At 43.2% G+C, this 25,948-nt stretch overlaps 1 protein-coding gene across 1 annotated transcript; it reads right to left on the bottom strand.

The window, feature by feature from the left end:
* Window positions 1-462: 462 nt before the first annotated feature.
* On the bottom strand, window positions 463-25,948 carry LOC149365501 (leucine-rich repeat-containing protein 40-like). The gene is made up of 13 exons (XM_089543057.1): window positions 25,568-25,948; window positions 20,882-21,072; window positions 19,782-19,855; window positions 18,505-18,634; window positions 16,526-16,649; window positions 15,467-15,609; window positions 14,201-14,464; window positions 12,239-12,405; window positions 11,253-11,360; window positions 9,602-9,712; window positions 8,476-8,553; window positions 7,070-7,255; window positions 463-5,663 (listed from the first exon to the last, which is right to left on the bottom strand). Exons 1-13 carry the CDS (start codon window positions 25,737-25,739, stop codon window positions 5,558-5,560), a joined length of 1,854 nt encoding a protein of 617 aa, XP_089399183.1. The 5' UTR covers window positions 25,740-25,948; the 3' UTR covers window positions 463-5,557.

Raw genomic sequence — 25,948 nt, 5'->3', positions numbered from 1 at the left:
TGCTGTGTTAATCGCAAGCTGCGCATTCGTGACAAGAGTGCGGTGTGTCCCGAATGGCTTTCTTTCATTGCCTGGCATTGTAGGCTCCAAGAAATCCAAAAATCTAAAAGAAAAATGATAGGTGTAACGTAAAGAGATTGGAAGCAGGCGGAGTGGGTGAGAGAACAAACGCGAGTTAATGACATCCTAGTTGAAATCAAGAGGAAGAAGTGGGCTTGGGCAGGGCATGTAATGCGAAGGCAAGATAACCGCTGGTCCTTAAGGGTAACGGAGTGTATTCGAAAAGAAGGCAAGTGTAGCAGGGGGCGGCACAAAGTTACTTGGGCAGATGAGATTAAGAAATTGCGGGAATACGGTGGCCGCAACTGGTAAAGGACAGGGCTAATTGCAGAGACATGAGAGAGGCCTCTCCCTGCAGTGGGCGCAGTCAGGCTGATGATGATGATGATGAAAAGAAAGACATCCAGATTAAATAATTTATTTCCATGACAACAGAAGAAGGCTTGAGATACAACAGGCAGTGTTGGTGTGCTCTTCCTAATGCATGCTGTAGACAGATTTGTGAAAGGCAAAGACCAATTGAGTTGAGCTGTTCCATTGCCTAATATAACGGTTTTCTATATCGTGATCATTAACATATGTATAATATACATATCTGTACAGAACTACACAATCAGTTTGAAGCAGCCTTAAACACTGCACCTTCAACAAGAAGCAAAATTGTTAACAGTTCTTGAAAGGCAAATGTAATTAGGTAGACATGACACAACAGATTTGGCTTTAAATCACAGTGGGCCTCGAAGTCTTAAAGAGTCACTAGTTCCAAAACGCTCAGACAGAGCCCCATGCACAAGCTTCACAGAGTATATAAAAAAAAAGAAAAAGAAAAAGCTCCCATTGCCCTTACTGACAGCGGGTACATATACTAAATTTTAAATAGCAAAATGCGAAACCAAATACAAATAACATTCAGTTCTATCATTTCAACAGGTATACGATAGACTAAGATATTACATGTTTCAGCAATAGCCAAGAACTTTAAAAATTAACACATAAAGCTGCCTAGCTTGTAGCGGTTAGCAAAAGGAAAGACCAAAACGTTTTGCAATAATTTCATCAAATATAGTTGGAACAAGAATGCTTTGGCTAGGACAGAATTCATAGGCAAGGCTTGCAGAGGTGATGTTACATGTACGAGGCATTTAGTCAATAAATAAAATCATTATGCAGCTGCAACTATATATTTTTCTTTGACACAAAGCAACAAAACCAGACAAATAAAACTGAAATTCACTACTGGCCTTTGCTTTACAGCACTTACAAAAAAAAAAGCTAGAAAATCATCTCATACTAAAGAAATTAAGCAACTCTCTGAAACAGAACACCCAAAATGAAAACATCAGTGCACCATAAAAACAGCTGCGACACAAGAAAAAAATTGCACAAATGCATGTGCAAACAAACACTACTTAAATACACACTAAAATGTAACACACATCACTGAATAAATGCTCTCTATCTGAACACTAGCAACGAAAAGCTCAAGCTACCAAAAGTGCACAAGCTTTTGTAAAGCAAAATGCAATATAACACGGGTATCATGAAGTACACATGGTGCCAATGCCACTGGCCACATAAAAAGTTCGAACACAAGCCATAAAAATTTGGGTTGAGCAAATATAGTGGGAAAAAAGATGCTATAAAATTGTCTCAGCAAAGGTAATAACCTTCACATGCACCACAACAACGGCATTATGCAATGCTGCTGCTGGGAGTTGTACCCAGTAAAACACATGGCAAAATGGAAAGTTGGCAATGGAAACACCACCTTAAATACAAAATATATTTTTTTAAAAAAGAAGGGTTCCCTGTAGCAGAAGACTCCTTTACTTGACAGTAAAAGAATCAGAAATGAAAAAAGAAGTGCCAGAAGCCATAAATCTAGCGTGAGCTTTACATTGAAGTATGGCAATAAGCCTTGTGTTATATTGAATTCTATTTCAAACAAAGTCGTCACAGAGGTTAATGTGAATATACTTGGTGACCCAGACCTAGGATACTTATTAAAGCTCTCTCTTTCTCTCTCATAATGAGAGCAAAATAATAATAACAAAGTCGCTGCTGAAGCAAATATGGCAGCCATTCAATTGACAATTAAAGCTAAGTTCCGCAGAGAAAACCAAATATATTCAGCGACAACTTGTATGTTGATGTAATGAGCTCAGTAAATGAAGATTAAAGAAATGCGTGTGCTGTGATCAATTTATCATTCGCATATTTCTCATAATCACGGGATAATTCAATAAATCTCTGCTTTACCGTAACAAAGTTCCGACTTGAAACTTCCCATAACGTTTACTATCAATCACTATGTCTGCTGCATCACTTGTATGAGAGACAGAGGAGTGTTTGGACCATTTTCAGATACTTGCTTTGAGATGTTCTCCAACATGCCTCTTTCCTTCTCCTGTTCTGAGTATTACCTAAGACAAATTTGCAATGCTACTGAGCACAAGGGTGCAAACCAGACCAAAACAGGGTACACTGCATTTATGCAACTATAAGCCTTCTGCTCTAGTCAAAACTGAGAGTTGAAAAGTAAGGATGAGAGGCATATTCTATGGAAGTGACCTTGTCTATGCAGCAATGATTTCCTTCCCTTCAGTTACCTCTATGGAAAAAAAGGCGGCAGAAATTTTTGTTTTGAGTAAAAGTCAATTCTATGGCTCTTCCCGGCTATGTTGATGCTTGCCCTCAATTAAAAAATTTTCTCGCCACTCAGTTCAAACTAATACCGTCAAGACTGAAAAAGGCTAGTACGTGATCGCCGCTTGCAAGTGAATGATGGTGTAACCTAACCTCAGGGATCTGTGAAGAAAAAAAAAAACTCTTATGCCACCGTAGTTTCCTGATGAAAATAGTTGGTGGTGATGACTCTTGTATTTCACTTTTTGAATAATTTTGTTGTTGAAAAGCTTCATTTTCAGTGATGGTAGCTTTTTCACCATTAGAGCGAAGCAACCTACCGATACAGGATAACTCTGATTTGTCTGCAGTTTCCCTTTAACATTTGAATTAATACCCGTGCAAATATGTTGTACTTCTAATGTAATGCATATCTAGAACACATTTGCTTTCTTGTGTCCTGCTTCATAAAAGCCCAATGTGATTAATCCTCTTGTTAAAGGAACTCATTTTGAGTCAGTAACAGTAAACCACTAAGTTTAACCTTTCCAACATAACAAAAATTCCAGTTCAGTGACGTGGCTTACATTTCTTGTTAGCTGCATGATTAGTAGATATTGATTTTCAATTACTCATGCTAAGCATCATTTCCTTCCTACTCATGGTTAACACGACAAGTCTACAAATCTCAACACGGGGGACAATGCAAAAACACAATCCTTTGGCAAACAGCGAGAGGAACCATCTAAGCTCGTTTACATGAACCAACGACAGCAGGTCATGCCAGACATCAGGCCAAGCAGGGTCATTACAATTCAATGAACATGCATTGTCATGAACTCATCATTAGTGAGGCAAGCCAGACTTTGTTACCACCAGCACAAGGTAAGGTCGAACAAGCTCCTGTTATTACCTTGCATTTCTCTGTCCTTTTCTTGACCCGTTTTATCCAGGATGAGATTCAGTTCACCAAGCAATCAAAACAGGCCAATACTCCACTGCGAGCGAGTTTATCCAGCCTAACATGTTGCTTGAACCACCAAACTTGCCAACATTTAGAGAACTGAACAAATCAGCTCTCAAATCTTCCAGACAGGCTCGACTTGACCCAGCTGAGTTCATGACAACATGCTTCTGTCTACTCACACACAAACATCAACAGCTCCGTCCATGACGAAGAACAGTGCTCAATAATACTGCCTCATGAAGTACCTGTGCAGTAGGCTGCAAATATATACAGACCACAATGCCTGCCACAAAACTACATTTCCTTGTGGAAAGAAACTGCCGCGCTATGCTAGTCACACATGTAACCACAATCAATGAAAACTTGCACATGCTTTGGCTATCAAGGAACTATTTTTTATTTTTTTGCTTCCCTGGTCTGCACACATTTGTAGCCAACAGCACACTGGTCGTATGTGACATGGAACAATACGCAGCTGGCTCTCAATATTTTCAATTCAAAAGAGGACCAATAATCAGTTTCGATTATGCAAAGTATAAATAAAGTAGAACCTTCCTAATACACTTGGTGTATACATGACATGAACTCTTTGACAGGGGAAACACTAGACACAGACAAGTAAAGGCTCAACTCAAAACCTCGGACGTAATCACTGGGTAGGACTCTGAAAATGCCACTTCATTTTATCAATATGTGTAGCGGCAGGCAAGAAATGTTTACAGTGGGTTGTCTGACACCACCTGGCAGCAGTATCCAGATGTTACACGCAACAGTACCACTAGTCATGATTTTTCTGTGGTCGACCACAGGATGTCATGTTTCTGCTTGGCCAACTGCCAGCTGAAGTTTACCCCCGTGACTACTTTTCAGCGCTGCTCTGACGAAGCTGGGAAGAAACGAAAACCGCTAAAATTTTGCTTGGATCTTGCTTTTGTGTCACTAAATTCACTTCTCAAAACCTGCTCACTACCACTCACTCATTCCATGCTTAGTCACGTGTTCTTTGTCATTAGGGGAATCAAAATATACTACCTCTGACAACACCGACAGTTGAAGCAGGCTATAGCCAACTATGCAGATAAAGGCACCTGCGTCTCTTAATCTCTCCACCTTTATCACTCCCCCTTTGTCACTACACTCACAGCACATTCAGGCTGACCACCCTGGCTAATGTGAGACCGTTGTCGCCCCTTTGCTTTCTACCTAACTGCCTCCTCCACACTGAACACTTCTGCATGAACGTGGACAGAAACAAACAGCGTTTTCAGAGTGGGCATAACAACATAGGATTCAGTGTTACAAGGTTATTACTCTAATCCTTTTTTAAAAAGCTGACAGTGCTAAACAATGTGGCCAATTGGTAGCCACTAATGCGTGGCCCCACATTCTATGAAAGGTGACTGATTGCACATCTTTTAAGAGTCTCAAAGGCAAAAAGAAAATGTTTAAACAGGAGCACCTGGAATTCTAATACTACACTTCTTCCTATGACTGCAGCTGAGGGCTATCTTCACCGTAATGCCAGCACCTTACCTACATTATCAGGGATGGGTTATCTGATATCATACAGACACTTGTGCTGTTTGTAAACTTTTTGTTCCCTTTTACTTTGGCTTCATTTGTGTACATTAGCATAACTGTGTGTCTACAGTTCAAGGTTACCCTAAGCTTTCATTTATTTATTTATGTGCAACAATGAAAACTCCAGAGCCAGTTTACTCGAACATTAACACAAAGTAAAATGAATTGTGACAGTTGGTTATGCAAATGTTGGTGGTGGTTGTGGCGGTGTGGTACGTCAAAGAACTCAACATTTCAGAACACTGTTGTCCGAAAAAAAAAATAATAAAAAGAACTGGGACAGAAAAAGAAATAAACGATCTGTCACGGGAGGCAGACAGGCACTCATCGTGGAATGCGGTCTCTGAGGAACTCGAGCAGTGCCGGGGTTCCCTTGGAGAGAATGGCTGGCCGTGGATTGCGGAACGGGTTCCCCTCCAGTTGCAGGTTTCTGCATGATGTTGAAGAGAAAACCAGCACGATGATGAATGTTGACAAACGACGGTGCGAAACATTATGCTACTCTTTCAGCCTGGAAAAGACAGTTCACTGCCACAAGTGTGCTGAGAACTGCAACTATTCAAGTGGAAGTTTGGAGATTTTTGGATATTCTGAGCTCATGATCACATAATATCTGCGGCTCCCTCTATTAGTTGCAAGCTAAACCCATATAGTCAAACCCACTTATAACAATACCGGTTATAACAATATATCGGATATAACAATGGTCAGTTGTGGCACCGTCAGCTTTTGCATGTGTTCTATGGTATTTTCGGCACAACCCTGTTATAACAATTATTGGGTATAACAATGGTATTTCCATGGCACTTCAGTATTGTTATAAGTGGATTTGACTGCATATGCCTAGCATCCTACATGTACGTCAACACTTTTTTTGAGCAGTAACTAAAAGTTTATAGGGCAAAAGCTTCTGCCTGCTAGCATATGTTCAAGAGGGTCTAACTTTTCCTGTGCAAGGGCTGTGTCATGTGCATTCAGTTTTGTGTGTCATGCGTTCAGAAAGACCCGCCAGTCTTCTCTGGACACAATTTTTGTAAACTTGACCCCATCGACTATATCGTAATTCTGCAAGGAAAACAAATAATTTTTGCGCATGGTCATAAGGAAACCACCAAGTGAGATGAGAAATGTTTTTTGAAGTCGACGTCAAATGTTTGACGCTTTATCACAAGTAACAGGTAGCGGATTTGCCTAGTCTCCTGCACTGTAGGACAACTCAAAAGACGGCGTTGAGAAAAAGATTTCCACCAGCAAATGGATGATTCTGAATTGCAAATTGAAATAAACACTTTTTACTGAAAATAATTTCAATTTTTTCAAATTTCATAAGTTTCAGTATATATGAGTTAACTGCAAAAAAGCAAAATTTTTCTTACAGTGAAAGGAATGAAGCAGTTCGAAGTGACTAGGATTAGCAACTCTTCACTCAACACTGACCACTATCTCAGGCAACACATTACCCAAAAAGTAAGCCCTCGCAAGTCAAAGCCAGCTAAACAAGTGCTCAAATATCTGTGCCACAATGAAGCAATGCAAACAACTCATTTCGGCCCTCTCCCACCGCGGTGGCTCAGTGGTTACGGCGCTCGACTGCTGGCCCGACAGACGTGGTTTCGATCCCGGCCACGGCGGCTGAATTTCGATGGAGGAGAAATTCTAGAGGCCCGTGTACTGTGCGATGTCAGTGCACGTTAAAGAACCCCAGGTGGTCGAAATTTCCGGAGCCCTTCACTATGGCGTCGCTCATAGCCTGAGTCGCTTTGGGACGTTAAACCCTAATAAACCAAACCTAAACCAATCATTTCGGCCCTCAAGTCAGCTAAGGGAAGGGCTCACCTGAGCTGCTGCATGTTGCCCAATTCGGGGGGCACCTGCAGGATGCTGTTGTTCCTGAGATCAAGCACGGCAATGCGCTTCAACTTCTGCAGCTCCACCACGTCCAGCTGCTCAATCTTGTTGTCCGACGCAAACAAGATCTCCAGCGTCTCCCAGCTGGTCACGACTTCGGGAATGCGCGAGAACCTGCGGAGTTTGCAGCGAAACCGACAGGATAACCGACAAATGTGTTACAAGAGAAGAGGTGAGAAAACATTGCACATCAGGGTTTCGTTGAATATGCTGAGGTTGAAGTCATGGATAGTGCCAGGTTATTTGAAGTTATTTGGAGTGCGGGGGGGGGGGGTAAATTAAATTTTGGATGAGCATCATGATGCCTCTGTGGCTTTGTGCTCCTCATGAAGATAAAACAAATAATGTGTACAAAATGCACTGCTGAGAGCTTTAAATACTCGCAGCCCTGCAAGGGTGCCTAATACATGGTATAATTAGAAATACGCCTCAATATAATATGCCTAATAAGAAGACGGCTTCATCGTCACAGGCTGAAGAGCTTGCAAAATTTCTTCCACCCTGTCTACGATATCACTTGTGAGGTATAATCATGACAGATTATAGCACGTCTAGAAATTTTACGTATGTTTCTATGAATGCATACAATTTTTACGCTGGAACCAGACTCTCTGTAGTTAAACCTTATTTCATAACAAAACGGAGTCCAGTAAAATCACAATTAAACACAACAAAGGACATGAATTTTCCTTTCACTGAATCTGAAAACCTTAATTTTATGAAGTAAAGTGTTCCAACAAAAGACTGTCTTATGCCATGCTTCCTTTACAATGATGCATCGCGTCGCCTCGCCATCCAGGTCTTCTACATCTTACTCAATGTTTGACAAAGCACCACTTTTTTGAATGAAACCAAATTCTTAGATGTGTCACATTTTGCCACACAAATTATGAGTGAGGGCAATTAAAGTTCCATTGCAACTGCAACTGATTAGCCACCTGACATGTGCCAGATTTTGTTTACAAATGTGCGTAGACACAATTATATGAAATCTCAAATGAAGATTATTTAGCAATGCAATAAAACAATAGTTTCATTATACCTGCAGATGATAAATGGAACAAAGAAATTTTTTTATTCCACATTGGAACAAAGAAATTTTTTTATTCCACATTTGCCTTCTTTAATCTTTTACCCTTCTTTCTTTATTACTTTGCTTATTTTCATTATTTCTTTACTCCCTTAACACTGCTGCAGCAGGCCTTCCCGGTTAATCATTTTAGCAACCACACAGTGTGTAACTGTCAGTACGAAGTAATTTACTGACTTCTGCAGACGGGCAATCGTGGCAAGCGTTAGTGAATTCACTATACATGCAAAGTAACCTGGCTCACCTGTTGAATGACAGGTTAACTTCTCTGATGCTTGACAGAGCTGACATTTCCCTGGGCAGGTCACTCAGCTGGTTGTTCCTGAAAACGTTGGGCAAGAACATCCACAGCTTCAAATTAGCAAAGTGGACTTTAGAGGGAATGTCGCTTTCCACACACACTAACTGTCTCATTTTTTGATGGATTCTGATGAAACTTCTGCATGTTGGTAATTCTTTCAAACATAAGAGCACAAAATTTCAATATTTTAACTGAAGAACTTGATGTTTTCTCTTCTACACCATGTGAAACGTCTAAGACTAGATAAAATGCGGTAGAAGGTTGATTCAGCCAACGTTCACTGCATTTTTGAATGCATGCTACACGTGATGACATTAGATTTTTTTTTTTTCCCTGAACACAAATGTTTTTGCTTCATTTTTTACAAAGCGGTTGGCATAGATATGTCTCAACTGCAAACAAGATGCCACAACAAGAAAAAACTACAGATCACCAAAATGAAAAAGAAGGAATGTCATTGCATAGAGCAGAGCTCTATGAGTGCAACAAAATAAACAGGGTCAAAAGGGACAAAACAGTCATGAAAAAATTTCTGCACATTGTGAGCATTTAGTCAGAAAACTGGAACAGAGAAAAGCTGATTTTTCTCGCATTTTCCCAATATGCAGTGCCACCACAGTGCACGGAACAATTTTTTACAGTACTTCCAGGTGGATTCCAGCAATAAATGAATGAATGAACTTTCACTGAGGCAGAGGAAGGCCTGTGGCCATGGTTGGAGGATGGGGAAGAAGAGGATCCACTAGATCATGTAATATTTCAGTTCCAGGTCATAGGGCTACAAGACGGAAAGAGGGTATGAATAACCCACTAAGTAGGGAGAACAGCCCCACCTCACACTGCTCGTATAAGGCCACTTTGTCTACCAAAGGCAGCAAGGTCCTCCTGAATGCTGTGGAGGCCGAAGGAAATCACTCGACTAAAGGTATTGGCATCAGTGGGTGTGGGATAAAACTTCACGACAGCATAGAAAACAAGGCATACGGGCCGGTACAAAGATTAAAAAAAAAGAAGTTTTTTCTGGCCATTTCTGAGTGCAAGTCCTTTTGCCTTAGGTTCCTCTCCTCACCTCAAGTCCAGGAATGTAAGCCGGGTCGCAAGACACAGGAATCCGGGCAATGAAGACAGCTTGTTGAAGCCCAGGTTCAGCTCCGTCAAGACAGGGCAGGCAATTTCAAGCCTTTAAAGATTAAGAAAAAGAAATGAAATGATGAGCCACCAGAAAGCTGAAACAAGGAGCAACACACTGCTTTCCAAACTTACTTCAGCTTACGAAGGACACAAGATATCAGTTATGAGTCCCACTGACACAGTTAAACTTTCAAGCGCATAGCAAACACTGGCAATGCATTTATATATACCATACCATGGCAAGAAGCAGCTAATTAGGAAGAAATACCACTGAACCTGAACCAAATTAAAACTGCAAACATCAATTAATGCAACTACCAACTATCATAACTTAGCTATTCATTTAGTACTGCATACACGCAGGCTAGGGCACTGATGTAACCCCTTAACCGCCAACTCGAGCAGTATTCGGCATCCGGTCCGATGTTGCACTGCTCCCACTGCCACAGACAAGTTATGGCCAACAATTGCGTAGCTTGAAATTTCCAACACTAGAGGGCGGTAGCTGGCCATGAAAAGATGCCGGTGGTGACGATGTCCCTGAGAAAAAGAGTTACTTCTTTGGAGCAGTTCTGATAGCAGCGTTGCTGGCGATCTAGAATTTGTTTCCAATTTCGTTTCCAAGCCGCAGATGATTTCAGATGATAATGAGAGCAATGGCGACGACAGCAGTGACACGCTGGGTAACACATGTTAACTACTGATGACGAAAACTTGTTTGTGTTAGGAAGAAGCAACGTCTATACACTTTGCAGTGTTACAGCAATTGGATGAGACAAATACGGCGTACTTCTGTACGCTGTAACCCATTACTATGGCATGCATTGTGGGAAAGCTGCCCTCAAGAACAGCTTTTTCTTTTTTAAATGTTTGCTTAAATTCTAGGCAGGAATTAACGAAGTAATATATTTTCAGAGTCACAATTATATAAAAAAATTAAGGATACTTTAAAAAATTTGGCAATTAAATGGTTAAGAGGCACTGAGGAATACAAAATGCATGACTCAACACTAAAAGACAAACATTTAAAGAAAAGATAAGTACACCTTTTGACAGAAGTATAGAGCCCAAGGATTTGCTTCCGTGCCACACTGGCTGAAAGATTTTCAATGCCCGTGTTCCCAACCTGGGAAAAACTCTCATCCGCACCTCTCCGAAAGTTAGTTCCATGGACACTAAGAACAACCCTACATAGCTTTGAAGCAAACCCACTGGGCTCTTTACTTTTGACAAAGGCCGTACATAAAGTCCAGTAAACACTAAAAGGAGTGCAATAAAACCTCACTGATTCGAAGTTACAAGGAGCAGAAAAACATGTCCAAATAAACCAAATGTCAAACTGTCGAATGCTCCCCCGAAACGCCAAAAAGCAGTTCATGGGAAAGTAAAATTTACTTGGTGATAGCATGGCCAACCAGGGCACAAGCAGTAGACAGATCTGCACAGTGATCGATAGAAATTTAGAGCAGCCAGTACTGGAATGCTTGATGATCAGATATGGAAGCGATATGGCCAGCGATATGCTGCAATTATTTGCCCACGAGCAGCATAAAACATCAAAATGAAAAAAAAAGGAGGGGTAAACACACCCTTTGGGAACAGACTCGAGGACATTCTTGCTGAGGTCAATTGTGCTGGCATCGCATTCAGCCGCCATTCTGAAAACCTCCTCGGGGACATCGTGCAGAGATCGCTTGCTGCGAGAAGCAGAATAGTGACGATTAAAGCAATGAGCCACACAGCGCAGCACCTTCAACACGCAGTGAAACGTGAATTAAGGCAGCTAAGAAACGAAACGGAGAGAACCTCGCTCTGTGGTACAAAATAAGCGACATGAACGATTATCTAACTTTACACACAGTACAGGTTCTCAAAAGCTCTCTCAAAAGCTGTCCTACCTGGGGCATAAATTTATCAGTCAATGCTCGAGCTTTCATGCAAACCACTTCAGTTTTCCGAGTACAGTTTCCTATCAGTGAAAACTTAATCGGTGTAGCTGAAGGACCGCTTTGTACAAATCTAATTTTTACCATCAAGTTAGCACTCAGCGACAAGCACTGGACAATATAGGAAAAGAGGAGAGAAAAAAAAGGATAAGTACGAGAGGACAGTGATGTGTGTGTTTATTTTGTGCCCATGCATTTGTTTACATGCAATGTGTCACAAAAACAAAACCATTTTTGGCTGGGATAATTCTAGAAACGTTGTGAGGCCATTTTGAAATATGCCTAAACGTTCTCATTTTTTCTAGTTCTTTTTACTGGAACCACACATTCACATACCACACCTTCATAGCTGCTATTTGCACTCACGCATCCTATTTGTGTGCCATTCTTCACAATTAAAAATAAAAATTAAATGAAAATAATTCTCAATCAACTTTCCTGCTATGCACTGCCGCACCTTAATCTTGCACTGTTAGCAAGTGTGTATATTCAATGCTATCCCACGCAATATGTAACTTTTTCGCTATGAGGCTGGAAATAAAATTGTCTCTACTGGGGTGAAAAATGCTCTTAACAGTGATCTCTGCGGCATCCACAGATGACAAGGTGATCAGAAAACACTGCTTCACCTTAGTTCCAGTGCATGGGTTGTCTTGAGGGCAAACTTCTCAATGGACTCGGCCAGGTCAGAGCCATCGTTGAGGCCCGCCCCTCCAGACAATCGCTTATGAGCGGCGCTATCTGGTGACTCGCCCAGGCGGTCCTGCAGCCACTTCAGGAGATGCACCGTACCCCTCTGTGCAGAGGATAAGGAGACATGCATGAACAACCTCGCAAGGAACAATGGTGTTCCACATTCACTGACAAAGTGCAAAGATAATGCATGACTACTGACTCCACACTTGCACAGAGCAGGGGTTCTCAAACTGTTTTCCATGAAACCTCTGGGTTCCTTGGAGTGCTTTCTGGGTTTCCCATGCACCTAAACCCATGCATGCCTCAACCCCCCAACTGGGTTCTACCTCTTACCCCCCTTATTTTGGGAGTGACCATACTTTAACTGCCTGTCGAAATCTGTTTCGCTATACAGCCAGTCACTAGTGCCTGAATTTGGGCATGTTCCGAGTGGCTGTACACCTAAATTTCTTTTATGTGTAGCATACTGCAATCACTCAGTTCAGCCCTTGGGTGCGGCCGGGCAGCCACCAAACCATGTGACGTCACCAAACCACTTAAAAAAAATAATAAAAAAGAGAAAAAATAAAAAAAAACGAAAAAAAAAGAATGGCCGAGCATGGTGGCGGTTGCCACCGCCCCGTTTCAAAGGGGGCGCTCCTATCCATCCATCCATATGTCACGGAGGAAAAGCTGCTGAGATAATCGAGTGCCGCCAAGCAATACCTCGAGCAAAAAGACCGCGCAATATGCAACGCATTCTTGGCTTAACCAAGCTAAGCGTGGGCAAATTTTTTAGCACGTGTTTCAGACAGAAAGAGATGGAAGCCAAGGCACATGAGGCTCTGAGCACATTTTGAAAGCTGCTGGAATTACTAAGGCTAAAAGTTGACAGCCTCTAAATTAGAGAGCGTCTAGTGAGAATGCAAACATTGAATGCTCCAGTAATACCACGAGGCTCCACATGAACAGCAGGTAAGAGTGCAGCAATTGAAAAACTAAGCACAAAAATTTCAGCACTTTTTGAAGGGTTACATGCTCAACTAGCTGCACCATCTGTACACCAGAGAGAGAGAGTAACTGCACAGAGAAAGCTGTTCAGGACTGCTGTGGTGACCTAGAGGTTTGGGCGCTTGCCTTGTATGCAGGAGGGACAAAGTCAGATCCCCAGTTCTGCTGTCTCCAAGTTTCCAATGGGTACCAGCTTTCCCCTCACCTGTGGTTCAGCTTATACAAGATGAAATGCTTGGGAAAATGAGCCTTTGATGCCACCTCATGCAGACTAAACGCGCTGGCCCATGGCACTCGTAGGACAAACGGCCCTTGCACCATTAAAAACTCAAACTTCAAGCATACTTGCTCTTCTCCCTCATCTCGAACTTGCCCCTTTACGAACCCAGTCAACATTGTACTGCCTACACCATGACATGCAAGCTAGAGCACTTCAAACACATCAAATGCGAAACTCTTTGAAACCAGACCACTCCCTGTGGCTTCTATGCACAGGCTAGAAAATGGAGGCGCCAGCTAGGAGCAGCAAATAAAAACTGTCACCATTCATCTTCAGAAGTGTTGAAATGCATTTCATATTTAGTTGCATCTCACGGACTGCTTGGCATCCACTTTTGTTGTCGCATCTGTTCCACTGATTTTGCTGCCAGGCACTGGCATGGTTATCGCCCACATGAATGTTTGTAGCTTACACACAGTTTATATTAACGCCCATAGGTAGCCCAACAATCTGCTAAACCCCCCGAGTTTTGGCCCAGTCTGCCCACCAGATTTCAGTGCATGGGCCCCATGGGAAATTATGGAACTGGACTGATCAAAAGGCTCCGATGATAAAGGCAGTCGCGTTTCTAGAAAACAATGTCCCGTCACTTTCTCTCACACACGCGCGCGTCAGTGAGACCCACCTTGACGATATCCCTGCGTATGGCCCTGAGGGGATTCCCCTCCACACCGAGGCCCTTGAGGTGGACCAGGGTGCCCAGCTCGTAGGGTAGCGAGGCCAGGTTGTTGTTGGACAGGTCGAGGCGCTCCAGCCCTTGGATCATGGTGATGTCTGGGGAGAGGTGCGAGAGCTTGTTGCACTTCAGGTCCAGTGTCCTCAGACCCAGCAGGGTCTCGATCACCTCGATGGGGAACTCCTCGATGGCATTGTTGCCGACATGAAGCTCCTGTGATAGCAAGATGACACTCTTTGCAAACTGATGATGTAAATGGCTAAAGGTCTGCAACACGGCTTTGCAACTTGGCTCTGTAGAACCGTTGCATCTCTTGAAGCACTTTTTGGGTTCCTGAAGAGTCTTAAGGGAGAACTGTGTAAGTACTCAAATATTACCTCTAAATCTATGCATGCCTCAACCATCACTTCTCCTTTATCCATTTTATCCTGGAAACATTCACACTTTAACTGCTCACAGCAGACTGTTTCTACCATAAAACTGGTAATTGGTTTGGTTTGGTTTATGAGGTTTAACGTCCCAAAGCGACTGAGGCTATGAGAGACGCCGTAGTGGAGGGCTCAGGAAATTTCGACCACCTGGGGTTCTTTAACGTGCACTGACATCGCACAGTACACGGGCCTCGAATTTCTCCTCCAAAGAAATTCAGCCGCCGCGGCCGGGATCAAACCCGCGTCTTTCGGGCCAGCAGCCGAGCACCATAGCCACTGAGCCACCGCGGCGGCACTGGTAATTATAGATTGAGTTTGTGCATTTTATAAGGGGCCACGTGTCTGCATGGTCTTTTTTGCTTTCGTGCTAGGCAGGAAGGGATGAAATCCAAGACACACAAGGCTCCTAGGCACCTTCTGAAAGCCGTTGAAGTTTCTTCAGGCTAAAATGACTGAGACTCCCTGGTCTGGAATATTAACATGAATGTAAAAAGGAACACATTTTCTGGGTATCCTTGTCATCGCTGCCAAATTCCACACAGGCTGCCTTCTCCAGTGTGGGCTGTCTTAGAGTCAATTGCATGGTCCATTTACATTTTCTGTTCCTATAGTAAACCCATCACTCATGGCTCTGCCTTAATTGGATCACATTATGGCAGACAGCAAGACAACGCGGGAGTTTTCAGCTACAACATGCTACACCGATGGTGCAGTATGTCGCCATTTACTAAGTGAAAAGCGTCCCGTACAGGTGTCAGTGTGACAAGAAATTTGCCTGACTTGCCTTAAGGCGTGCGCAGCCGGCGAAAGGTGGCAGTGCGGTAAGGTCATTCTGCTGCGCAAACAGCTGCTCCAGGTGGCAAAGTGAACCAACTGGTTCTGGCAAGCTTTGCAAGTGGTTGGACGAAACATCCAGGATCTGCAATGCTTCACGAGAAAGAGGAAATGCAATTAATTACTGTACAAGTAGGCATCTGAAGAGCAGTGTACACAAGTCAGACAGTAAAATTATGAGCCAGGCACGGAGAGCAACAATTTATCATGCAATAAAAAGCCACCGGAGTAAAAAATGGCGTATAACTGAGCCAGTAGGAAAACTTGATTTATAATGTATAAAAGTGTGAAAAAATGAGCACCAATGACAAGACGAGGCACTGCCATGCCCCTCCTGTCGTCCACATTCATTATCTGATGCTTCCATTTTTCAGTTCTGTCTGTTGCAACTCCAACAGAATACCTTTGTATTCATTTCTGCTAGAGCTCTTTGACTATACTAACTCCAAAGCCACCCACACGTTAAGGGTTGAAGAAAGCAAACAGTACTTGATGCAAAGTTCAGAGAAAACACATGGACTGACAAATAAACTATCTGGGGCTATGAAACGGTTACCGTTTTTAACACAGCACAATGTGGGATTACTAGACCAGCAGCAGCATGAGCGCTTGCCTGTATTCCAAGAGTGGGGCAAGCCAACTCTCTTAAACTAGAGCCGCAAAGTGGGGGAGGGCTTCGTCACATTTGATGCAAAGAGGGGGGGTGAGTGCTGCAACTCAACAAAATGTCACACCACCTGTAGGCAAACATACGAACCTCTTGGGAACAGTTTGTCCCCACCAAAGGATGGCACTGGAGTAGCATCTACTAAGCTATCTACAGCTCGTATGGAGCAAGAGGGCCCAAATATCCGCCAACTCCCAAGACCCACTTGGAAGGCAGATGGCTGGATTTTGAAGCGTACAGACACAACGCATAAACAAACAGCCTTGTCTATCATAAACTAAGGGCAAACGATCATGCCAAAGAGTGACATCAACAGTGCTTGCCTCACAATGCGAGTCTTACCATTCATGCTGCCTATTTCAGGGGGAAGCTCTGAGAGTTTGTTGTATGACAGGTTCAGGTTGGTTACTCGGGAAAGGAATCCTATCATCGCTGGCAGCGAGGTCAGTTTGTTATGGCTCAGGTCCTGCAGTAAATTAGAAGCAGAGAGAGCAAGAACAATTGCAACACGCAGCGTTACACCGTATGCAGGCATACATTCACTTGAATGCAGGAATTGTGCTAGGTCATTCGTAGCGACACGGTGTGAAGGAGGTTGGAGTAAACTTTTGGCCACCATGATGCCTTTGTAGCATTGCTCCTCATAAAGGTCAACACAAGCTTCGCACACCGGCTTACAAGCCACAGATGACAGCCTGAAATAAGGCATCTAAGGTACTTAGGAAATAACATCACCTAGTCAGAGATTGGAGGAAGCGCACGGCTGATTTTTGGGGTGGTGCCTGCCACCTCTCACCTCCCCTTGACACCATTGCCGCTTGAATGAAGATGAAAATTAAAATGCTCTACAGAACTAGGTGAAATTAAGCAAAGGCAAATAAACAAAGCAAGCAACTACCTAGAAAAATGAGGCCAAGGAACAGATGTCTAAAACTTGACAATAAATTTTCAAAATGGTGAAGAGAACAGATGATCGTTAATAATAACAATGGGGTAGGAAGGCATGCTGTGATCAGTGATTTTGTCCAATAAACCGATTTCTCAAGCATTGTACAGTGGAGCCTGCTTGATTAATTTGCCCATAGCTATAAATAGAGTAGAATCTCAATGATATGAATTTGTAAAATTCCCTGGCTGGAGTGCATTGTGTACAAGGGGAAGAATTTCGAATGCTACGAACACTCTCCCAAGTCACTGTGGGTGATACATCAGTGCAAGCTGTGACCACACCCCTGGTACTAAGCACTGCCTTCACATCGCCGATGTGCAATCGTAAGTAAGCGTGGTACACGTCAAAAGCAGCAAGGGGTGCCTTACTGCCCGCATGTCACCGACGTCGTAATCATTAGTCGTACGGTACATACCGCAAGCAATAAGCGAGGGTTGCGTGGTTATAAATAAATACTGCCAGCCCTAAACAGAGTTGTGCTGATGTATCCATCATGCTTCTGGGTTCGGATTTGATTCGTTTTGGATGATATGAATTTTGGATGACACCAATATTTTTCGCAACCCCATATGAGAATTATATCATTGTAGTCTCATAACTTAAGATTTATGGGAAAAAAAAGAATGTGTAATACTCTGACAATAAACTTATTATGTGTTAATACTCCATTTAGAAAAACTAGACTCGTTAATAGAAATAAAAAGGAAAAATGAAACAAAACCCGGCATTGGAAACTCGTCAGGTACACTACAACTATTGTATTAATTTAACAGTAAAACTGTAAATTGTGGGGCTTAACATCTTAAATCGACACATGGACTATGAGGAACGACCTATTAATTTACACTACCTGAATTAATTTAGACTACCCGGGGCTCTTTAAACGCGTGTTGACGTTATACAGCACACCGACATTTTTGTGTTTCATCTCTGTCCAAATAAGGCCGTCGTGGCTGGAATCGAACCTGAAACCTTGCTAATTTAATCAGAACCATTTGCGTAGAAAATGATAACAAAAAAAACAAGAGAGTCCGACAAAGCATATGCATTATTAGCCCCACAAACTTTTTTCGGTACAGAATACAACAAATGAGGCCACTACATGATTCACAGACACGATTCGTGCAAGAATGAATAGCAGCATGCATTGAGAAAAAAAAAAACAAAAAAACTTGCACCTAAGGTCTGTGGAGATAGTAAAAAAAAAAACACACCATTATAAAGAGGCATATAAATAATGTAAACTTTCACTACACAACATTAAAGCGAAAGACCAATGTGGCCTTGGAATGTGTATCAATCTTTTAATATATTTAGGTAAGTTTTGGAGAGAAACAGCTGTGTGCACATCAATGATAAAACAAAACATTACCATCATCTCCAAAAAAGAGAGGTTGCCGATGTCATCACTCAGTTCCGAGATAGCATTATGATGAGCAATCAGTTGTCGCAACTCCTTCAGCTGAAAGAAGGAATTCGGCAGCTTCTCAATCTTGTTGCGACTGAAAGAAACCAGGGAAGAAAAATACTGTTCCCTTCCAATTGAAAATTACACTTCTGACAATGAAAACACAAGAACACACCACCTTATTCATCAAGAGCGATAAACTCGCAAAGCTGAAGGATGTACTTTGAGAGAGAAATGAAACCATGTAGCATTATCTTTATGCACGAAAAAAGAAACCAACAGTAAATGGACCAACACTCTACAGTAGGCTACAGTTCTAAAAACAGCAGTTGGCAGTAGCCAGCGGCCCTAAGGGTGTTGTATTACCCCACTAACCGCTCACAGCAGTAACTGAAACGAACATTTCAAAGGAGTATAGACAACTAATTTTGGTGGCATGCTTTTTTCTCTACAATGATGTGGAAGACAATGAATCATAATTTTTTATTTGCCTACAACCACTAAATAATTTATAATCAAATTTTTCTGTCATGCTGTTTCAATCTTGGTTTCAATAGCTGTACAATGGCTGTGACGTCAGTGTGATTATGTTACGCGAGGCATGGAAAAACTGCAATATAATCGCTGCTTCATCATTTTAATTCAATACAGCACTGAAGCCAGCCTTTCTGAAAAGCCGGAACGACAACGAATGTAAAAACACCGATTATATTTGGAGTTTTTCATGCATCCCGTGACCTATAACCTCCCTTTGACATCACAGGCATCGTTCAGCTCCTGAAACTGAAATCGAAACAGCACAAGAAAGAAATTCGATTAAAAATTATTTAGAGGTCGCAGGAGAATTCCACATAATAATCTATGTATAATAACGTCTTACACATCATTACAAAGAGGAAAACAAGCACCAAAAAGTTAGGTGTTTATACTACTTTCAAGGTTTCAGAAACACTTTTAAAAAAGTCTTGAAACTGAAAGCTCGCAGACTAAAAAATTCCATCTTTTCATTAGCAGTTTGTTTACGTAAAAAGAAAAGCTCTAACTACGAACCACTTCCCTGTCTAGAAGTAACAGTGAGTGGTGGTCATGACCGTGGGTGGAGCTTCACTGTGGACTTAAGCTGTGCCTAAGAACATGAAATGAGACCAAAAGGATGGCTGACATCTACAAACTCACAATGACGTCTACAAACATCAAAAAACACTTTGTGCCACTTGAAAAGGGAGCTCAAAGATGCTTGCCTAATATTCAGCTTCGAGAGCTGCCGGAGGTTCCCAATGGTGTCTGGCAGTGAGGCAAGATCATTGTCATTCAGCTGTGGCAGGGGAGCAAAGAAGAACCGGAAAGAAACAAAGAACAGGACGACGCAGGTTAGTGAAATCGTAGTAGTGGTGCTCCAACAGCAGCAGGTCTGCAGCTAAGCACCATATCAAAATGCAGGCACCGTGCCAAAAGCCGGCATTCATTGCTGCCACAGGTCTGGCGGGGTTAGCCATGCGGAACGAAAATAAAAAGGCACAGAGAGACGCGGAGGAGATAGTGCGGAGCCTCGCTTCCTCCATGTACCCAACGAGAATTACTGCCGTGGCGGAAGAGGTTTCAGAAGCGAGAGAGGAAATATGGGTGCGGAGCTTGTTTAGCGCACGGCCCCTGTGCGTTTCAAGGACAATGAGGTGCTCTGAGCCAAGGAAAAAGGATGCGCAGAATAGTCAATTGTTGCTCCCTTCGTTGCCTCCTAAAATATAAATCAGTTTGTCAGATAAAATTTTGAAGAAAAAAATGGGCAAACCTTTCATTTTATTTGAAATGATAAAAAAAATTCAGCTGAAATTATAATTAAACATAGGACAGCCCTTGTCCTCTGTTTCCTCCGCTTCTGCCTATGTCTTTCGTGCTGTTTTCCCTTAAAAAATATTCAATTATAGTCAGAACTGGAAAGGTTATCACTGCGAAAGCATAGAGCATAGTTTCGATCTCATTACAACAAAGGATGCAGAGCCATATAAGTTACCGGTGAGAGCTCAAACTGGAAAAGCCACAAACGAAACTTTTAACAAGATATTTTACTCACACTAGTACAAAACATTTCAGCAATATGTGACCAAGTAATAAGCTTGAAACAGACCAAAACAAGCCTCGCAAAAGAAAAAAATTAAAACAGAATTCATCAAACAAAATTACCACTGCACTTAAATTTAGACTCTGCTGCTATGAAAGACAATAAACAAGAAAGATTTCCATTCAATTTCCAAAGCACGACACTAAAGCATTCAAGCTTCAGGCAAAACCACAGTGTAGCAGCCCATCTGCTTAGCGGCACCATCTTCATGCAGTTCCCTACCTCAAGAATGGTGAGGGCCTGAAGCTTCTCGATGTCAGGTGACAAACTAGAAAGCTTATTAGACGACAGGTACAGCTTTGTCAGGTCTGCCTGGTCCCACCACCGGTCTCCGTCACATTGATCGAGGGAGAGTGAAAGACCTCGCCTCTCGTCATCCGTCAAGATGTTTATGTTCCAAACCTGGTCCGGAACTGCAAGACAAAGTGTTGAGGTTTTAAAACAACTATATCAGTTATTCCACAGAGCAGCCAAACTTTGGAAAAGTAGGTGCCTTTATGCTTTCTTTATTTTTATGACTCCGTTTCGACAAACACAGTGTTAAAAGGACAATTCTAACCTATTTCTGTTCTCAGTAAAATGATATTTGGCTTTCGGCGACTCTGTTGATGCTGTTTTGGAAACAAAAGAGATGTGTTGTCGAGAAATTTGGAGCTCGAAAGTGAATTCTTTTTTTCCTGCCACTTAAATCAAACTCATGATGACAGTTCTAGGAAAATATTTTGGACTCTGTGATGATAATAATAATAATATAAATAATATTTTATTGCACGCATTAGAAGTGGATGGCTGCATAGTCTAGCCACAAAAACAAGAAAAGGATATGACATCCCTGAAGTGAATTTAGCGCAAAAACAGGAGCCCTTGTGTTGTTTGCTGTTCCTTCTCATGTCCCGTTTTTGAGCTAAATCCACTTCAGTGGAAAGCCAAATAGCCCAACTTCATGCACTTACGAATTCGACATTATCACAGTTCCCTTATGAAAGCAGTCAGCAGAAGCAGCACCTGCATTTAATTTTTTGGCCTTTTCCATCTCACAAAATCGCCATTTTCACTAACAGTAGTCTCCGTAATTAGAATGCAGTAATCAATTAAATAGGCTAACTTCGCTTTGCCCTCAGTGACCCTTCAAGGCGTTATGCAGCCGGTTCAATGCGCTCAACCAGTTCGGGTTATTTATCGTGATCAAGTAATTTTTCACTGAAAGCACACAAGAAATGCACACCAGCATGCAATGCACTCTACATAAAGGGTGCAGTAAGCCCCACAAAATCGGACAACCAATTTTAGATGTGCTAGTTGGTGCAAATTCAAGGACACGATAAGAAGTGCACCGTTGTGTATGCCGTCTTCTCACCACGTTCACAAAACTAGTCACTTTATTTTACAAAAGGGTGCTCTTTCTAGGGCTGTGCCAAATAGCCTGGGGATAAAAAGCACTTGCGTTTTTTTTTTGTGTTCACGTTCAAACGAAAAATGTCAAGCTCAATATACTTTTGAGACTTTACGCTCAATACGTTTAAACTGTCACTGGTTGCAAGTTGCCGCAAGCCTCATGGCAGATAAAAATGGGCAATGCTTCAGACTACACGGCAGGTAACTGTCAGGCATACTGATGGCAGCCCACGAAAAGTGCTCCACAGTGCTCTGTTACCTTACGCTGGCGAACACCTGCATGCCATCCGCCAGCGTCGTTTTCAATTAACAAACCGGACTGAGTGTTAGACCTAGGCAATGCACATGCAGCAAAGTGGTCGTGGATGTCCCTTCGCAATATGAAGACACGTCAAAAGGGACGGGCATGCCACTTGATGTAAGTGGGCTGTGACAGCTGTCATCTCACTCCCTTCCAGCATTCCTTGCACTGTTTAATTTTTATTCCCTCTGTGCTCTTGGTGACATATCTAAGCAGTGCTTCCGTGGTCGTCTTCTTCAAAAGCACATGAGCACCAAGAGTATGAAACAGGAAGGAAATTTGTGAGTCATGTCTAACTTTTTTTTTTCGACTGACATATCAGCACATGACGAACTGTGTGGTGAGGGCGCGCTATGACTGGGTTTCGGAAGCGCATAAATGGATTCAATGCCGCCTCGGTTTAAGCGCTACACCCTCGATCGGAATTCCCGAGTAGTAAATTAATGTAGAACTGCGAACAGCTAAATGATACGAACCGGTCAAAGCTGTTTATCACCGCGCCAGTCGGATTGTTCCATAATATGACGTTCTATCGCGTGTTGCGGAAATATACGCGCCCCGTAAAATGATTCTTTCAGCTAAACGGGCGCATTGTTCGAGCTCAAATTTCGCACAGAAATGGCATTTGGTCGGCAGAATTGTTTAATACCACGTTTGCTTGGGGTACTTACCTGATTCGAACAGAATAAGTCGGATATTCACATCGTCTGCGGCGACGACGAAGGAAATTAAGCCGCTCTGTCAGCGATCGCACTGGTGGCGCCATCTCGTTTGTTCGCCGCGAAGTTTAAGCAAATGTGGGGGATGTTTGCGGGAAGTTTGAAGGCTCTCTTTCAAATGTTTTTTAATTGGTCACAAAAAACGCAGTTTGGCAAAAACTGCGCGAAATTCGCAACGTTTCGAATGCCTTTAGCAATAAATCTTTTCGAGCTTCGAGTGTCGTCTGCTTTCGTCTGTTCGCTACCGGTGCGGTTTGATGTCGTACACTGCCACAGAATAAACGCTATGAGCGCTCTGACACCCTCCTGAAAGCATTTTTGCATTATGCTATCTGTGTAGATACCATTTGGTTCTCCTTTATTTGCAGAGGATCGGGTAAGGAGTAGCGGCGGTGCGTTAGCTCCCACCAGGCAGGATTTTGGTGGCCCTGATAAGGGCCGTTTCGCGACTTGTTCTTGAGATCCTGTGCAGCTCAGACGTCAAAGTGGCCGCCGTTGGCTTGGATGCACCTCTCCAGGCGCTCTTCATAGTTTCTGAACACGTTTGCCCGCATTTCATCAGTGATCTGGTCAAACGCGTCCTCAATGCGGGCCTTGAGCGCAGCGATGCTCGTCAGTGTGCCGGCGCTGTATACAAGCGATTTTATGAAGCCCCAAACAAAAAAATCGCACGGGGTGAGATCAGGTGACCTCGGAGGCCAGGGCATGTTTTCGGACCCGCGGCCCATCCACTTGCGCGTGAAATTTTCATCCAAAAAACGCCGAACCTTTGAGGCGTAGTGTGCTGGGGCACCGTCGTGCTGGAAAATGCACACCTCTTGCTGCATGTGTCTTTCGTTCAGTTCAGGCAGAACATCGTTTTGCAGCAGCGACAGGTAAGAGTCGGCAGTGACAGTATCACTGAAAAAAAATGGTCCTACGACCCCTTCTCTCCAAATCCCGCACCAAACTGCCACACCTGGAGAGTGAACAGGACGTGTTGTTGAAAACTTGGGGTTTTCCCGGGACCACTGGCGCGTATTTTGCCTGTTCACTGCGCCGTCAAGATGGAAAATAGACTCATCAGTGAACAGTATGAACTGCAGATGTCCAGGGTCTGCAGCAATTCTTCTCTGTTCTGCGCGACAGAACTCCAATCGTTGTGCCAGGTCCTGGGCGGTAAGCTCTTGGAGCACGCGAACTTTGAAAGGACGCAGCCCTTTCTTCCTAAGGTGTCGGCTCACTGTTGACGCTGTGGTGCCGAATAGCAAACCTGCGCGTCGGCAGGAAAGCCGTGGGTTTGAGTCGAAAGCGCCCTCAATTGCATCAGCAATAAAACTCCTGGAGCTTCCAACATCGCATCTTTTCGTTCTTCCGACAGTTCCAGTTGACAGAAACTTGTCGACCCACCTTTTCAGAGATTCTCGATGCGGCGGTCGACGATGGAACTCCGCACGAAACTTCTTACGCACGAAGCGCATGGAATTTGATGCGCACATCCATGACACGGCCATGGCCTTCTCTTCGTCAGTGTACGGCCTCATTTGTCGGTAGTAAGCTTCCGTACTTTACGAAAGAAGGCAAGACTGAAAGCACAGACTCAGAAGCTGCAGTCGGTAGCGAACAGACGAAAGCAGACGACACTCGAAGCTCGAAAAGATTTATTGCTAAAGGCATTCGAAACGTTGCGAATTTCGCGCAGTTTTTGCCAAACTGCGTTTTTTGTGACCAATTAAAAAACATTTGAAAGAGAGCCTTCAAACTTCCCGCAAACATCCCCCACATTTGCTTAAACTTCGCGGCGAACAAACGAGATGGCGCCACCAGTGCGATCGCTGACAGAGCGGCTTAATTTCCTTCGTCGTCGCCGCAGACGATGTGAATATCCGACTTATTCTGTTCGAATCAGGTAAGTACCCCAAGCAAACGTGGTATTAAACGATTCTGCCGACAAAATGCCATTTCTGTGCGAAATTTGAGCTCGAACAATGCGCCCGTTTAGCTGAAAGAATCATTTTACGGGGCGCGTATATTTCCGCAACAGTCGATATACTGGTCCGCGTCCAGCCGCTATGAAGCCGCATCGATTTCTGCAGGATGTAGCGTGACGAACTGGCATTCAGAACCGTTACCAGCAATCCGCATACACTTTCCGTATAGTACACTACCAAAAGAAGAAGAAAAAAAAACGGACTCGTAGACAACGGTCCTTGGCAGGTGTTTTAAAAGTATATTCCTCATCATCGTTCACTGCTCGATTTCATTAGATCAGCGAACCTTTACTCATTTATTTAGGCATCCTCATTTATCATTACATGCCGTTTTATGCCCTGAGGCAATAAACATCGCATTAAAAAAAAAAAAAGTATATTCTGATTTAGGTGCCTCCGAAGGTCGTGAAAGAAGCGAGGTTTGCCATGAATAGGTAGTCGGAACGAATCGAAACCAGTTCTACGTGCTGACAACAAATGGAGCACAAAGAAAAATTTTTTTTTCCTCTCGAAGTCAACTCACCGTCAATCATGCCTCTTCCCGTCAAGTTGAGCTGACCGCTCTTGCGCGCAAGCTTTATCAATTCCATGCTGATCGCGGGCTCCTTCTTTTGGAGATCGAAGCATGCTTGCGGGTTGGGCCTGCAGCGTTGTTGCTGGACTCTCAGCTGCTGCGGCTTCGGGATGCGAGACATGACGCTTCGACGAAGCGGTCCGGACTGAGAGAGGACGCGGGATCTCTCCGCTCGCTAAGCCATCAGCGTTTGTTACACACAGCACGCACAGCCCGGACAACTCGACAGACTACGTCTCGCATGCGAAATCAAAACGCAACCACGCAAAGGCGCCGCGAAAATTGAAATAAAAACCAGTAATCACCGCAACTGTAAGCCACGCATATAAA

This window comes from Amblyomma mixtum, chromosome 1 (genome assembly GCF_055824585.1).
Source record: "Amblyomma mixtum isolate Tamu chromosome 1, ASM5582458v1, whole genome shotgun sequence".
Lineage (NCBI taxonomy): Eukaryota > Metazoa > Arthropoda > Arachnida > Ixodida > Ixodidae > Amblyomma > Amblyomma mixtum.
Note: the sequence above shows the minus strand (reverse complement) of the source record. Positions and strands in the feature narration are given on the sequence as shown.